This window comes from Prunus dulcis, chromosome 4 (genome assembly GCF_902201215.1).
Source record: "Prunus dulcis chromosome 4, ALMONDv2, whole genome shotgun sequence".
Lineage (NCBI taxonomy): Eukaryota > Viridiplantae > Streptophyta > Magnoliopsida > Rosales > Rosaceae > Prunus > Prunus dulcis.
In genome coordinates this window covers 16,666,728-16,682,709 of record NC_047653.1, presented here as the reverse complement: position 1 = coordinate 16,682,709, position 15,982 = coordinate 16,666,728, and the positions used below count along the sequence as shown (strand labels likewise).

General features: G+C 38.0%; 4 protein-coding genes across 11 annotated transcripts; all 4 read right to left on the bottom strand.

Moving 5' to 3' along the window:
• Positions 1–87: 87 nt before the first annotated feature.
• LOC117626438 lies at positions 88–1,777 on the bottom strand. 4 transcript variants are annotated; one of them, XM_034358131.1, is made up of 5 exons: positions 963–1,777; positions 750–869; positions 549–665; positions 363–443; positions 88–285 (listed from the first exon to the last, which is right to left on the bottom strand). In XM_034358131.1, exons 2-5 carry the CDS (start codon positions 865–867, stop codon positions 128–130), a joined length of 474 nt encoding a protein of 157 aa, XP_034214022.1. In that variant the 5' UTR covers positions 868–869; positions 963–1,777; the 3' UTR covers positions 88–127. The 4 variants fall into 4 exon arrangements, with proteins under 4 accessions (XP_034214022.1, XP_034214023.1, XP_034214026.1 ...); XM_034358132.1 differs by having other exon boundaries at positions 750–1,777; XM_034358135.1 differs by lacking the exon at positions 363–443.
• A 1,185-nt stretch (positions 1,778–2,962) lies between these two features.
• LOC117624689 (DNA-binding protein RHL1-like) lies at positions 2,963–6,087 on the bottom strand. 2 transcript variants are annotated; one of them, XM_034356092.1, is made up of 4 exons: positions 5,539–6,087; positions 5,343–5,453; positions 3,472–3,558; positions 2,963–3,382 (listed from the first exon to the last, which is right to left on the bottom strand). In XM_034356092.1, the coding sequence occupies exons 1-4, from the start codon at positions 5,857–5,859 to the stop codon at positions 3,083–3,085; spliced, it is 819 nt and encodes a 272-aa protein (XP_034211983.1). In that variant the 5' UTR covers positions 5,860–6,087; the 3' UTR covers positions 2,963–3,082. The 2 variants fall into 2 exon arrangements, with proteins under 2 accessions (XP_034211983.1, XP_034211984.1); XM_034356093.1 differs by having other exon boundaries at positions 3,165–3,399.
• A 112-nt stretch (positions 6,088–6,199) lies between these two features.
• LOC117624688 (plastid division protein CDP1, chloroplastic-like) lies at positions 6,200–10,046 on the bottom strand. Of its 4 annotated transcripts, XR_004585355.1 has the most exons (10): positions 9,632–10,046; positions 9,380–9,517; positions 8,892–8,996; positions 8,673–8,795; positions 7,949–8,317; positions 7,680–7,775; positions 7,355–7,401; positions 7,274–7,310; positions 6,750–6,831; positions 6,582–6,616 (listed from the first exon to the last, which is right to left on the bottom strand). XR_004585355.1 is itself a non-coding variant. In XM_034356091.1 (9 exons), the coding sequence occupies exons 2-9, from the start codon at positions 9,692–9,694 to the stop codon at positions 6,477–6,479; spliced, it is 1,116 nt and encodes a 371-aa protein (XP_034211982.1). In that variant the 5' UTR covers positions 9,695–9,745; positions 9,894–10,046; the 3' UTR covers positions 6,200–6,476. The 4 variants fall into 4 exon arrangements, 2 of the variants coding, with proteins under 2 accessions (XP_034211982.1, XP_034211980.1); XM_034356091.1 differs by lacking the exons at positions 7,274–7,310; positions 7,355–7,401 and having other exon boundaries at positions 6,200–6,616; positions 9,632–9,745; positions 9,894–10,046; XR_004585356.1 differs by lacking the exon at positions 7,355–7,401 and having other exon boundaries at positions 7,274–7,335.
• A 119-nt stretch (positions 10,047–10,165) lies between these two features.
• Positions 10,166–13,056, bottom strand: LOC117624690 (DNA-directed RNA polymerase II subunit RPB7). Its single transcript, XM_034356094.1, has 6 exons — positions 12,718–13,056; positions 11,899–12,064; positions 11,727–11,777; positions 11,116–11,181; positions 10,955–11,023; positions 10,166–10,538 (listed from the first exon to the last, which is right to left on the bottom strand). Exons 1-6 carry the CDS (start codon positions 12,831–12,833, stop codon positions 10,476–10,478), a joined length of 531 nt encoding a protein of 176 aa, XP_034211985.1. The 5' UTR covers positions 12,834–13,056; the 3' UTR covers positions 10,166–10,475.
• Positions 13,057–15,982: the final 2,926 nt, after the last annotated feature.

The window sequence follows — 15,982 nt, the reverse complement described above, 5'->3', positions numbered from 1 at the left end:
ATTTCGGCCAACTAAATTTGAAATTTTAGTAAGCATAAGAGAAGTAAAGGAAAATTCAAACGGCTAAGGAGATGAGGTTACCTCGTCCTCGCCCACTAAAGCCATGACTTGCACCCCAATTCCCTTCTCAAGTGCGGAAGGTTGAGTTTCCTATATTTTTGGGCATAAGGGTGAGTTTTGGCCCTTCAAAATATAAGCTTACTGGAGTGGCAGACGAAGTGGTGGCCAATTGCACGGCCCCGATCGAATGAGAAGAAGAGGGATGCTCTGTCGGCCTTGGGGCACCTGCAGCAAATTCGATTTAGTTCCAAAAACCAAAAAACAAAACCAAAAAAAAAAAAAAAAAGGGTGCACGGGCAAACCTTGAGGTGAAAGGTTCGGCGGAACTTTCCTGGGCTGAAGGAATATTTGTAAGGGCATAATATTTCCTGCGAGGGTATCTCCTAAAAAGTTGGAGTTTTAAGCTTTTAGAGGTGCCCATCAAGAATTTAGAGAGCTAGAAGTGCAAATCTTTAAAAAGGCAAAAATAATCATTTAGAGTAGCTTACCTTGGATGGGGGCGTTGGGCCTTCTCTCGGCCCGCCCAGTATTTGCATCGGCAGATTTGGCTGAGCTCTCTCTCTCAATAATGTCAAAGGGAGGATTTTCCTTCTCAGAAGTGTTTGCTGTGAGATTTGAAGGGTTAGAAAGAAAAAAAAAAAAAAAACAGATAGCCAAAATTAAAATAGGAAAAAGTATAAATATTTTACCTTTTGTTTGGGCCTTCTTCTTCTCTTTCTCTTGCTGAAAGACCGATGAGCATGGGCAATGCTTGAAGACCCTATCTTCCATCTCTGAGCATGGTTGAGAAAACCAACCGGCTGACATCTCTTTCCACCAGTGGATAAAAATATTAGAGTCACCAAATCGGGAATCTCTAATCGGAATACTAAAGGATGATAATCCATGGGTTTAGTGGTTACCTCGCGGAGCCCTCTATAAAGAAAGGCAGGAAAAATTGGGCCCATGGCCACTTGATCGCTATCCACAAGTACCTCCGCCAGGGCTTGGAATTCCTTAGTAACTTGCACAACCACATCACAAGGAAAGCCACATGCTCAGTATAGGATACACCATTTATGGAAGGAGGGTCGGTGGGATCTCCACCATGGCCAACATACGTCTTCATCCAACTCCCGGAGGTCTTGTTCGACATGTGAAAATCTAAGCCCACCTTGGCTTTTGGAAAATTGGCGGCCGAGAAATCATCTCCATGAGGGCGAAGGCCGGCGATAGCGGCCAAGTCTAGCAAGTTGGGCGTCATCATCCCAAAACGAAGCCTCATGCAATTGGTGGAGGAAGACCAAAAGCATAGGGCCGCAATGATGAGAGATCGGTCGCAAGGAAAGGGGCTTCCCGCATATAGGTGCAACGTATCATATATTCCGATTTTCTTCCAATGGCCCTTCAATTTTGGTTCCAATGCCTTGAACCAATGATACCAATCAAATTTGCCTTCCGCCGAGCTTGAGTGGTTTGATTTCCCAGGGACGGATGACACTTTCTTTGGTGGGGCTTCTTTAGTTGCAGCGGAATCCGTTTTGATGGGGGTTCCCGTCAGCCAACCTTTGAATGGCTTGGAGCTCTCCCAAACGGTTGCCCATGTGAAGTCTGAAAAATAAATTGGGCCATTTCTTGGCTGCGTCACCCACACCTTTGCCACTTCCTCCGGATAGGTGGAGAAAAATGGGCCGAGAATTTATTGGGCGGAGTTGTGAAAGGCATTGAGGAAGTAGGCGAATACTTGCTTGCCCAAGTCTCTGTCCATGGCCACTTTCATATCTTCAAAAAATTTAGCATTACCATTTGGAATATATTTCATCCTACAAATATAGAGTAAAATCGAATCCAAGGAAAATATAGTGAAGAAAGTGAGATTCGAATCAAGAACGCGAAGAAGATCATGGCAATATTCATACATTCAAAGTTTCAAGTCTACACTTTTCAAAGCTACAAATGCATCAAAATCATACCAAAATCAAACAAGAATTAGTGCAATGTACCTAGAAACTTGCAAATCTCAAGTTTGACGTTGATTCGGGTGAATGTGGTGTGCGAAATGATGAATTCGAAGGAGAAGAGGATATGGGTTTTGAGACAAAGCTTCCTAAAAACCTATAGCTATGGTGGAAGTGTTTATGTGAAAATGAAATAGCACACTTGGATATTTGTAATATCTAGGGTTTTTAACGAATAGGAAGTTCAAAAGTCCCTCCAGTTTAATTGTTGTCCTCCTAAATTCCAACCCGGTTCAAAATTTAAATAACGTGCCAGGCAAGCAAAGAGTTTCAAAATTCAGAAATTAAAAGGTTTTGGACTTCAATTTGCTTACCTCTACACCGAATCCGAGCCAAGCAAGTCGAGGGAGCAATGTTTGGGGGTGGCAAAAATCTACCAAGTTCAGGCACTTTTTCAAAGCACAAATCGACGGGGTGTATAGAATACGACCGGGATATTAAAGGTTGGCGGCCCGGGACTTTGAATTCAATGCGGCCGAATTTGGATTGACATAATATGTGGCCGGATTTAGATTGGCAGAGTTTCGGCCGGGATATAGTTGGAATGTGACTGGGGCTAGGAACTGAAAAATACGGACGGGCTTGGAGTTTGTTACGGTTGGGACAGCTGGAGGAGATCTTGGAAAATCTTGGCCAAATTTTCAAATGCGAGTTGCGGCAGAAATCTTGGAGTTTTCATGGCCGGGCTGCGCTGAAAGTTGCAGCTGGGTTTTTGTTCGAATAGGGCAAAAGTCACGACTGAGTGTTGTGATTGGGAGCTACAAGATGGAGCGAATGAGGTTTTTATCTAAGACTGGAATGTTGCGGCCAGATTTGCTGGGCCATGCTCGAATGTGGTTGGAGGCTTACTCATATGTATATCAGATAGGTCTGAAAAGGCAAATATGGTAATGCAGCACAAATGAAAAAAATATATTTTGTTTCCAATATTATCATTCAGAGATGGCCTCAGCACCTGTAAGGTACATTGTGTGGGTGCGTGTGTTTGTATGTTCCTGTACAAATATGTGTATGTATATATGTATCTACTTTGCATATTTAGTATGTGTGTACTTAATTCCCCCAGCTTCTGATCTCTTATGACAGTATCTAGTGAGTGCAATAAAATGTTCAGGCCAGTACTTGAATCGTTTTCCGGCAGTTCTTGCTGAATGTCGAACAGGTGTTGCTCTCATCAAATCCTTGTTTCCATCATCTGATACATTATCTTCAACCTTAACATTTGGGGAATGTTCTACATATGTAGTTTCATTTTTACGATCACTTTGCTTGTTTGCAGATGTTGAACCTGCACCACCTTTAAAGTCATATTCTGTGTGTTGTCCCTGAAACCAACAAATTCCTGAGAGTGGATCATCAAAAAATGATATGTACATTTTATCAACACGACGGACTTATATGAACAGAAACTAACCTCAGTAAGTTCCTTAGGGAAATCAAGTTGGGCTTCTTTGGGGTTCTCTGCTTGTGTCCCAATCCACCAAGCATCGGAAAATACGATCTGGGGCATGAAAAGCTAATGCTGAGATATATATGTGTAAAAAATGCTTTGAGAAACTCAGTTTCATATAACAAGCACAAGGCCATAGACAAACAAAACAAAAGATGTGGATTTTTCGGAAAGGGGCTGCAAAATGGCGTTACCACACTCTGTAAGAAGAACAAGAGGAAGATTCTTGGTGGAAGTTTTATGAAACAATAGCTCTGAAACATTATGTACACAAAGTATAAAAGCACACAAGGAGAGGAGTTGCAAGCATAGGGTAATTAGTAAGAATACAATGAAGACATGCTATTTCAATCAACCCAAAAGATACAAGAATAAAATTATGTAGTTCTTCTGCCTTGTGAGATGCAACTTTCAGAGTACAAGTTTCCACGAAATATCAGCTTTGCAGTTCTTTTGCCTCATTCTCGACCAACTAATACTTAGGGCTAGTTTGGCAATGATGTGCTTTTAAAAAAAAATGCTTCTGCTGTGCTGCGAGAATAGTCAGCTGTGAAAAAAATCAGTTAGGCGTTTGGTAAACTATATTTGAAAAAGTGTTGTGAGTAATCAAAGTGTTTGATAAAATTTTATCAAAATTGCTTTTAGTGTGTATAATGACAAAAAAGGACATGAATCATGATGAAATTATTTGTTGTTTTCTTATTTCTTTTTCTACTTAAATTTAAAATAAAAAATAAAAAAAAAACCTTTACGCTACATTTTTTTTTTCTTTTTTTAATTTACAATTTTTTTGAGTCAGAACATTTTCGTCTCTTTGAATCTTTTTTTTTCCAGATCTCTACATACCTTTCTGCTGCTCCTTTTTCATCTTCTTCTTCTCCTTCCTCCTGTCACCTGCTTCTTCTCCTTTCTCTCTGCAGATTTTTTTTCTTTTAAAAAATGTTCTCTTCTACTCCTTCTCCTTGTTCTATTTTTCTCCCTCTGCCCAGAGAAGTCGTCCTCCTTGCACAGTCATCATCGTCGTCTACAGTCCAAGCTGTGGAGTCTTCGTCGTCTGTCATCACTGTGATCGTCGTCGTCTACAGCCCATGGTCGGAGGTTGTGGTTGTGGTTGGAGCTTGGGTGGGGTTTGTTGCAGACGACGAATAGAAAAAGGGATGTGAGGTAGAACGAATAGGAAGAGGGATGGTTGTGAATGAACAGAACGAAGAAGAAAATGGGAGTTTGCAGAATGAAGAAGAAGAGGAGTTTGCGTCGCTCAATTTGTATTGGAGGGACAAGGATTGTCTATTTGAAAAATAAGTGAGGGCATTATGGGAAAGTAAAACATTCATCAAACCACCGGTTAAATTTTTTTTTAAGCAGTTTTTAAAAGCTGGGTTTTGCCTGCTTTGAAAAAACAGTGATGATTGACCGAAATTTTTTTTAAAAGCTCATTTCTGATGTTTACCAAACACCATGGTTTGGCAAAATTTTTATTAATGCAGCTTTTTTTAAAATTTAATCACTACCAAACGCTATCTTAGTTCTGTGAGTCTTAACTGAATCAGTTACCAGTTAAAAACAAGTAGCGATTCTAACTTATTCAGATATGCATGTATTGACTTCTAATAACCCTCAAAAGAAAATCATTAGAAAATAGAAAAGAATTCAAATGATATGATAAAAGGTCAAGTTGTCTTCAAATTTATATCATAATTTACAGTTCTGCACTGATCATCAACCAAACCTATGAACAAAATGGTATAAGATATGCATCTTTCTACGACCCCAAATATATTTGAAATAGAAACTTAACAATCAATGCGGCAAACAGACTGTAGAAAGTAGCTGACCATATTATCGAAGTAGTCCTCGCACATGACACTCTTCCCACCCCTAGGGAACTGCATAGTCAGATACCTGTTCTTGGGGAACACAATAGTCCCAAACAACTTCATCCGACCCTGAAAACCCCAAAATTAAAATTTTTCTCAGAAACCAAACAAGCAAAATGAAATTAGAAAAGGATGAAGGATGAAAGTAGTAGACCTGAGAGAAATCGAGGTATAACACGGGGTTTTTGGTGCCCAAATCCTTGAGCTCACCGATCTTACCGCCTCCAATGGGGGCAAGGAGGCCAGGGAAGGAGAAGAGGAACCTGTTCTTTCGCTGAGATTTCTTGAGAATGCCTTTGCCATGGTGCTTAACAACAGTGTTTGAGGTGGTGAAAGGCGCGTGGGGCTTAGCAGGGACCTCTGAGAGTAGGTTGTTGGAGAAGGCGAGGGCTTTGAGCCTCTTGCGCTGCGTCACCTCTGGGCTTGGATCCTCTTCGTCTTTGCGCTTCTTCTTCGATGACGAGGTTCGCGCCATTTGGATTCCACCGGACTTTTCTCTTTTTTCTGTTTGTTCCTCCGACTAAAACCTAAATTTACTTTTATTTTATTTGATAATTTAACGTTTAACGGTAGCAATCATTTGATAATATAAATTTTAACGGTAGGGAGGGAAGGAATCATTTGATAAATCAACCGAAAATAAAAAAATAAACAAAGGCATAGTGTGTATGGTATGGTTTTTTTAAGTGCAGGCAGCGCATCCATCGCCGCACACCCGCTGCCCCCCTTTTTTGGGGCTCTAATCAGATTGTTACAAAATTGCTGTTGGCTCCGTATTCAGCTTTAAACTTGTAAGTAAAAAAACGTGCATAATCTGTCAACCATGCCCTTAGCTTCTCTATTGCAAGAGCTTATATTTGTATTCTGGACACCCTTCAAAATCACTTCATCATGCATGAAAACAATCTCATAAACAAATTAATGGATCCCCAAACACCACCCAATGTGGCAAACGGCAGGGGAAAACTCTGAGCACTCAAATGCTCTACCACAGTTATAATCAGTGAAGAATTGGAGATAATCATGTTGTTTTGGGCATCTTGCCATAAACATTATAGGCAGGTGACCGCCAATGAACAGATATTGTCCAAGCTAATTCACAAGGCCCCTCTGTTTGAAGACATCAAGCATCGCAACCCCTATTTTTGCTGGAGACTCAACCACTGTCACCCCAGCTTCCCTAAGGGTCTTGATTTTGTCTTGTGCTGTACCCTTCCCTCCTGACACAATAGCTGCACAAGCAGATGCCACCAATGACATGTGTGATTATCATGCTATGAGAATCATATGAAACCACACTCCAACCATAGACAATGAGAGAGAGAGAGAGAGAGAGAGAGAGAGAGAGAGTAATGAATCATATACCTCCAGCATGACCCATACGAAGGCCAGGAGGAGCAGTTAGTCCAGCAATAAAAGCAACAATAGGCTTCTCAGTTCCACTTTCCTGTTTGATTGGTCAGATAATCAGTTGCCACCCATATACAGACAACAGATAAAGATGGTAGCAGTGAAGCTAACTGTGAGAATTTACGATGCTGGTCGTGTGTGTGTGTGTGTGTGTGTGTGTGTCTCTGTGTGTGTGTGGGGTTGGGACTCTTTCCTTAAATGGAAAGGGAAGAGACCATTTCTTTTACAACTAACTGAAAATAAATCAAGTATTTATCTTAAAATGTTCATCTAAAATTAAATATGTGGATCAATTGATTCTTCAAAAGGTAAGGGTCAACAAAAAGATAATTCTCTCCTGTTATCCCCCTAGCAAAACTCAATTCTTGACTCGTAGAGCATATTTACGAATACTATGTTATAAATAGAAATGCTAAAAGGGTTTATCAAACTTTCTACTCTGCTCAAAGGGTGGGGGTGAAAGATAGTGGGATTGTTACCTTTATCAATGCGGCAGCATCCTCTTCTGCAGTCCCACCTATCTCTCCAATAAGAATGATACCTGAAACACATACATCCTAGAATTACGTTCAAATCACATGTCCCCTACTTCACCACTTTTTTTTTTCTGTACATCTTGCCCAAAACATCCGCACAAATTAAAGGGTAAGAAACCTTACATCAAGTTAAAAGGGGCACGTAAAAATTGAAAAATTTTTAAAAAAAATTCATCACACAAGAGTTACTTCATTTGTTTTTCTTATATCCAAATAATTCTTTTCCAATCAATGAAGTTTAGCTAACATACAAAAAGGAAAAATAAATTCATAGTTTCTGCAAGATATCCATAACTATTCTAATGAAACAGCACCAGAAATAAAATTAGGAGGAAACTGAAAATTTTACCTGACCAAGAACGAACAAGCAAAAAGTTTCCTCAAGTTTCAGATCAGTACCCTCTGATGCAATCAGACACTCGCAAATAGTCTTTGCTTTGTCAATCTGCATAACCATATTATAAGGGCTGAAATTAACAAAATGGAACATGCAGCAACGCCCTCTGCCCCAAGTGAGAGAGAGAGAGAGAGAGAGAGAGAGAGAATTTGAAGATTACTATTTCAGCAGGCTTCATATTCAAAAATAATAATTTGGACGTAGGAGCAGAAAGAATTTACCAATTCCTTTTGCTTGCTTGAAAACCCCAGGGCAATATGAGCTATCAACACCATGTAGAAACAATTAAAATCAATAACAACCCTTTGATCTTGTGATTCAAGTGATTTCTTATTCTTCCGTGTAATAGCTAAGTCATCCCATGGAAGAAGATCAACTATCTCCAAAGCCATTAGTCTATTAAATGCTTGGCTCAAGAAGTATGGCCAGTCTTGAACTCGACACGACGTTTCCACACCAAGCCCCTGTCTGACCAATTCACGCAAGGCTGCAATTGCTCCTCTTCTTCTTTCAGCATTCTCAGGTGAGTGAGGCATGCCTAGCAATTCCAATGTGCAAGCAGGTGCAACCTCCTCCAAAGATTCTTCTATCTATAAAACATGACCAACACGTGCTTACTTTAGGGCAAGTACAGGCATGGAATAAAGTTAAATGCTGTCTAACAGAAATTTGTCACATTTTAGAATTTTCAACCACCAGGTCAATCTGACTAAGAACAACTTAACTTCTCAACATTTGGTCCACCATACTTTGTTTTCTTATGTAGATATATGTTCTTTACTTTGCAAAACAAACACTAAGATACAGTCAGATGATTTGAATTCTAATAGTTCCATTTCAGAGCGACAGACCAGATGCCAATTAGTGGATTGAACCAGTAAATGCCATGAGAAAATACCAGATAAAAAAATTGACACAAAAGCGCATGGAAGATGAGGAGATCACCTGAGATAACAATGTTATTTTCCCAAAAGACTTTTTACTCCTTAGAAGGCTCTGTGCACGAGCAAGAGCTTCAAATCCTTGGGACACCTTGTTCTTCTCAAAACCAATCTTTGCAGTTCCACACTTCAAGAAAGCACCTAGGATAAGAAAAGGAGGCATAACAATGCTGAAACAAAACGGACGGTACAATATCCTGACATCTTTGCTGATATGCCTTACCTCCGCTAGTGCCATAGAAAGAAGAAGATCATGAACATACGGCTTAGCATCTGGATGCTGAACAGCTACATGACCAATATCTTGCACAAGCTTAACTTCTCCAACCTAGAATGAAGAAATCCAATATCATTATACCCACCTTCCAAAACAAAATCCTTTCTTCCTTCTTTTAAAAAATTAAACAAGAAAAAACTATTCTAAAATATTACGAATAAGATAATGTTACACACTTAATAAATGCAATTAGGCAATGTGTATCTACAAGAGGAATCCACAACAAAAAGTATGGGTGAAAAAATGAGTTCCACGACAAACTGTAGCAATCAAATTCTGTAAAGAATTCAATCCCTCTTAAATTAGTGTTTAACAATATTTATTTTTCTTTAAAGAAGAAAAAAAGAGCCTGAAAGGCTGAAGGCTGAAGGCTAAACACTAAGCCACAAAAATCTATGTTAGACTAAGTAGATTGTACAAAGACAAATCTGTACCTCTTGAAGGAGGCAAAGAGCACCTGGCAACCAAGCCCAAGCGATTCGTAGGGAAGATTTAGGTGGGATCTTTTCCTTAATATTACCAGCATATTCTGGTTCAAAAAGAAGTTTATCTCTCACATCCATTAAAAGACCCTGCAAAGCAGCCCACAAGAGAAATAATTTAAAGATGCAATTAAACAACCTAGCAGAAAGCTCTTTCCACCTGGTATATCTACTACATATAATAAAAAACTTTAAAGTCTCAACCTGGCGAGATGCAAAAGCATCCATGGTGTAACCTTCTTCAATTTCAGCACTCTTCAAATCCATCACTGATTTAACAACCTCATCTTTTTCAGCTTGATCAGTAACGCCAATAAGCTGCAAATTCATTACGTTAGCATTAAGTTACTAAATGCAGAGTCAGACTAACAATAAAGTTCAGAAAATACGGATATGTTAGCGCAAGATTCACATAAACATCACACAAATTGTACAAACTAGACAAACTCTGATAACTTGATTATACCACTTCAAGTGTAAGGATGGCAGAGTTTGTTCAACAGTTGAAGCTCTTGAGGACAATGTTAAATATGGCACTATTGCAGATGATGCTACTAGCCCGCAAACTAAAGAGCGACTCAAGTGACTTGCAGGATCCAGAGCCAGAACAAAATGCAGAAGGCGGCGGAGGGAAAGCAATTTTATCCCCTTTCGATTTTCTCAGCTCCAAACCAGAATGAATACACATTTAACAAATAATCAAGATTTAACAAACACGAAGCCCACCAAGATTACACATTTAACAAATAAGTTGATAACTTATATCTTCTGTCATAGTTCATCCTTTAGAACACATATCAGACCAACAAAAAAAGAAACGTACAAATGAGATAAGAATGTTGTGAGGAGAAATAAGATGAAAATATAAGGACAGAATTATTATATTACACTCATGGAAATGTAGGATAGGATTACAAGCATGTGTAAAAGCTTCCCCAGTTAAAAACAAAAAATCCACGCTACTGAGCTATTCAACAGAACCACAAGGCAAACAGGCAAACAGGCAAACAGGCAAAAGCCCATCATGCGTGCAGAACTCCCAACTTCACTAAGCAGTCGCAGGATCGTTTATCACACCCAAGAAATCATCCTTTATTGTACCAATGCAGAACTGCAAAACAGAGGGAGAACTAGTATCAGAAGCAAACAAAATGAATCCAAATTGCCTTTTGTCAAAAACTGACTATGGCAAAAACTGGATTGCCTTTTGTACAAAAGAGCCTTTTGTCAGGCAGTTCTAAGAGACCAAGTGTGTCAAAAACTGACTATGGCAGCTAACCAGGATCAAACAAGTAAGAGATTCATGGAAATCCAGGATATGATCATCCCATCACTCCACCATTCAGTTTGATTTAGTGTTGAAAATTTAAAACATGGCACTGATTAATCAAGGAACAATTAAAAGGACCATTCCTTGGATGACTTTACTCCCTTTTCCAAAATCACATGGACAGCACAAGGAAAATGGAAACAACAAAGCCAAATTAAAGAATCACTAAGTGAAAAGAAAACAGAGTAACTGCATACAATTTCTGTAGCATCTACTCGGGTTCCAATTATCTTTAACCGAACTTCGCTATCTTTCTGAATCTTAACCTACAAAATAACAAAAGATCAATTTAACCGTATAAACTAAGCTAGAAAAGAAACAACTACTCTTTAGAGAATCAGGTGAAACTGAAGCATACTGATCCATCTGATGTTGTATAATTTGGCATATCTCCAGATTGGAACTCCATATCATCCGGTATCAACTACAACACAAGATGAAGACGTTAACATATACTCCATATGTAAGATATAACCATTATGATATGATATTTGAATCCATGACTCAGAAGGTACAAGAGAGGAGCACTTCAAACTCCAAAAACCAGTAACCTATAGTATAAGTTAAAGAAGTTGAAAAAGTATAACTCTCATTGAACTTCAACTTACATAGAAATTTTCTCATATATATGACTAGTAGACTACTTCTTATATACAATTAGGATATAACATTGACTATGTTAGCAAAAGACAAAATAATGACTATCTTATAAAGAAAGATGCAACATTTACTAACCTAAAGGCCAAAAGTATATGATTCTTTAGAGGTGGCACTTTATTAAAAAAGTTGAGTAGAAATCTTTTGAAGGAAGGGGGGAAAATAGAAGGCAAAGAGAAACACACACAATAGCAACAATGCAACCCACCTTAGTCCTTGCCAAAGCTTATAACTTCATACAATACAAAATTTGCTAACAAGATATGGATAAAAGCTTATCACTGCTCAGAATAAACAATGGCAGATACTTACATGGTTTGAAACAAAGATTTGAACAGGACCAGCCTCAGCAAAAAATCCCATCTATAAGAATTCAGATGCCATTACATATTTTCCGCATTTAGTATAAAGAATACAACTGCTTGAAAAAACAAAGTAAGAATATTGATGCCGTCACCTTGATAGGTAAATGAGGAAAGCATACCTTGTTCACCATAGTAACAACAGCTTCTAAGATCTCTCCTTTGAATGGTCTAAAAACAACACACTGGTACTTCACAGGGAATGAGACAAACCCTGTCCCATCGCGAATCAGCCCCTTCCCAATGTTTTCTATGCCCGTAATTGCAACCACAAACCCATGTTGACCACTGCACAAAAGATGAAAATATACCAACTGCTTTATCCATCCCACCATGTAGCAAAAACAGCGAAGAACATTTACCATATACTTGGTTTTTCAAAGCTATAGCACTTGAAAGTTAAACTTGAGCAGGAGAACTTGGTGAAATTCAATTATAAAGTGACTAAAAATGGAATTGGACTAGTATTAATTATACAAAAGGAGCCATACTAATGCAAAATACATGCCGTACTGGAGCTTATATTGGCCAAGGTCCGAGCTTTCACAAAGACAAAACTGAACAAGAACCAGTGCTGAGAGTCCCCCCTCAACAAACTCAATGTGATCTGGGATTTATCTATAAATTAATATCGGGTCAAACTTCAATGTATTTAACGTTACTGCGTCTACATAAGGACTGACAAGATTCAGTTTTCGGTTTGTTTTTGTTTACCCAAGTTTAGAGCATAATCGAACAGATAAGGGTTTCCGTTCCTAAATAAGCATGTAGCAAATAAAGTGAAAAGAAGAAAGAGAATCGAAAGGTTTAAGCTTTCCTCGGATTTAAATTTCGCAGGGCTACAAGGCAACCAAAAAAAAAAAAAAGCAAAAGAAAATCGCAAGGGTTATATTGTATTTAATAAGAAGAATAAGAGGAGGAGGAGGAGGAGGAGGGGGAACCTGCAAGTGCCTTCAACATCTTTCATGAGCTTGGCCACGAGATTTTCACGGAGATTGCGGCCAAAGTGACGAGGATGAAGCTGCATGTTTCTTTCCAACACTATATGGAAGAACATCTTCTTTGACAGCGTCAGGGAGGCAGTGGCAATCGCCGACTGTTGCTCAGCTGAGAGAGAATGAGAGAGAGAGAGAGAGAAAAAAAGAGGGACCGGTTGCAGGACAGATCGAGAGGGAGGGTGGGCTTTTTTGGACCAAAACCCACAGTGTAAACAAGAAGGCAGAAAATTTTCAACTATTGAATAAGAGTGAGAACCAGAGAACTTCGGAGGGAGAGAGAAACGGGGAGAAAAAGAGAGATGTGATTTGGGTGGGTTTAGGGGATTAGGTTAGGGTTGGGTTTTGGCATTTGGGCTGCTACGAAATGGGCTGGTATAAAAGTAATTGGGCTGCTGGCATATTAAATCTTTTTTATTTTCTATTTTTGTTAGAAATGTTATATAAATAGTAGTTTATGATTTTTTTTATGTAACTTTTATTCATTAAATCTTATTTCATATTTTTTAAAAAAAATTATGAAAATTTTAAAGGAAACATTCGTATAGTAGATAGCACCATTACTTATAATTATATGCATGTTTAATTTATATAGGGAGAGATAGTTTCTGTTTGATATAATTAAATGTATGTTTAATCTTGGTTTATGTAAATATAACTTGGGAAATATTTTATGTTTTATGTATACATATACATTGTAACAAAAAAAAAAAAAAGATATATATGTACATCTAAAACCAAATGAAAGTATTTCACGTGGTATTAGCTAATGACAATTTAATGGAAAAATAATTTGTGGTATGTATATTTGTTCATTCTTAAAAAAAAAACGTGTTAGTCTTGCTCTAGACAAGCACACATATACTCCTATCTTGATTCATAGGTAACAAGCACATATATGCATTTTTGTTATATAGTATAGTCAAAAATACATAATCTTAAAGTGACATATATTCTTATACATGTGCACATATATGTATATATTAAACCTTTAGTATATATAGGCATGTGTATAATTCTTATGTATACATGTATGTGTAAGCATGTTCATAGTTGCTGGAATTTCATTGTGCATATTTGCAACTTGCACAGAGGTGGAACTGGTGTGAAAATTGGAGTGTGGAAACACAACATTTTCATGTGTTGTTTTTTGGTTTGAAGAAGGAGCAAGGGATAAATTCATTTTTTCTCCATTCTTTCTTAAAGTTGAAAAATAAAAGAATTTTGAGAAAAAAAAAATGTGTCCAGTCGCAATTGAAATGTTAAAGAAAAAATAAAAGAAAAATAAATAAATAAATAAGACATGGGAAATTCTACTTTTTTAAAAAAACAGCTTGTAGAAACATTATAAATATCAAATTGTGTAGCTTATATTCACAAAGTTGTGTAGCAAGATGGATAAGGTGTTAGAGAAGAATGAAAGTGGTAAGGGTTCAAAACTCATTGTGTGCGTGTTAGAGTGTTAATTTTTTTTCATTTTTTAGCGGGTTGACAGATATTACATGGGTTGACACGACTCGCGACACGACCCATTTAATAAACGGGTTAAACATGTATTTTAGCGGGTTGGTTGGTTGACCCAAAATCCACTCGTTTATAAACGGGTCAATGGCGGGTTGACTCAAAAATGACCCATTTTTTAATCGTGCGGGTTCGTGTCGTGTTTTTTTCGTGCAAGTTTCGAGTCGTGTAACGGGTCGTATCGAAAATTGCCACCCCTAAGTAACTACAACTCGGTTGTAGCATAAAGAGAATGCCAAAAGTATATTGTTTGACCGATCGGACGTCTCTTAAGGGAACCCCGCACAGACACCCTCTTATAACTTACCCCGCACTATAGCCTGGCCTTTTGATTTTAAGGTTTTTTCTAATTTCCTAGTTTCACATTGGGCACAACCATAATTTTATAAAATGCTGAGATAATGAATGTGTATGGTTTCCGAAGTATTTGATTATGAATTTTATATAGATTTTTTTTACTTCAAAATAGTTTCAATCCTCATGATTTTAGTAGACACAGCAAAAATTAGGAACAATCCCCTCTAGCTTAGTAAATATGTCATAAATTAATTAAAACAGAGAGGGGTTATATTTTCTCTAATAAAAAGGGAAGGGATATTATTTTGCTTCAATTAAAATTGGAAAAAAGAAAGCTAGCTAGCAAGGCATGAAATTGAAAAGCAGCATATCAGTGTCTACATTTCCCTGTCTAGTGTCTGCTTATTGGAGTGGTGTCTTAGTCTCAGTCTTAGCATACTCTTATAGACCCAATCCAAATGACAAATCCCAAACTCTGAAAGTAAAACCCCCAAATCCATAACTCATTTTCCTCCTCTTCCTCAATTCTCAAAGGAAACATGGTCGGAAAACTTGAGCCGGTCAATGGCACAGCCACTGCGAAGACCGGCCCATCTCTATCCCCGGCCACCTCCATGTCAGGGCCAAAAGTATATGATTCTTTAGAGGTGGCACTTTATTAAAAAAGTTGAGTAGAAATGGTTCTTTTGAAGGATGTGGGGAAAATAGAAGGCAAAGAGAAACACACACAATAGCAACAATGCAACCCACCTTAGTCCTTGCCAAAGCTTATGACTTCATACAAGACAAAATTTTCTAACAAGATATGGATAAAAGCTTATCATTGCTCAGAATCAACAAGGGTTGATACTTACATGGTTTGAAACAAAGATTTGAACAGGACCAGCCTCAGCAAAAAAACCCATCTATGAGAATTCAGATGCCATTACATATTTTCCACAGTTAGCATAAAGAACACAAGTGCTTGAAAAAACAAAGAATATTGATGCCATCACCTTGATAGGTAAAAGAGGAAAGCATACCTTGTTCACCACAGTAACAACAACTTCTAAGATCTCTCCTTTGAATGGTCTAAAAACAACACACTGGTACTTCACAGGGAATGTGACAAACCCTGTCCCATCGCGAATTAGCCCCTTCCCAATGTTTTCTATGCCCGTAATTGCAACCACAAACCCATGTTGACCACTGCACAAAAGATGAAAATATACCAACTGCTTTATCCATCCCACCATGTAGCAAAAACAACGAAGAACATTTACCATATACTTGGTTCTTCAAAGCTAAAGCACTTGAAAGTTAAACTTGAGCAGGAGAACTTGGTGAAATTCAATTATAAAGTGACTAAAAATGAAATTGAACTAGTATTAATTATACAGAAGGAGCCATATTA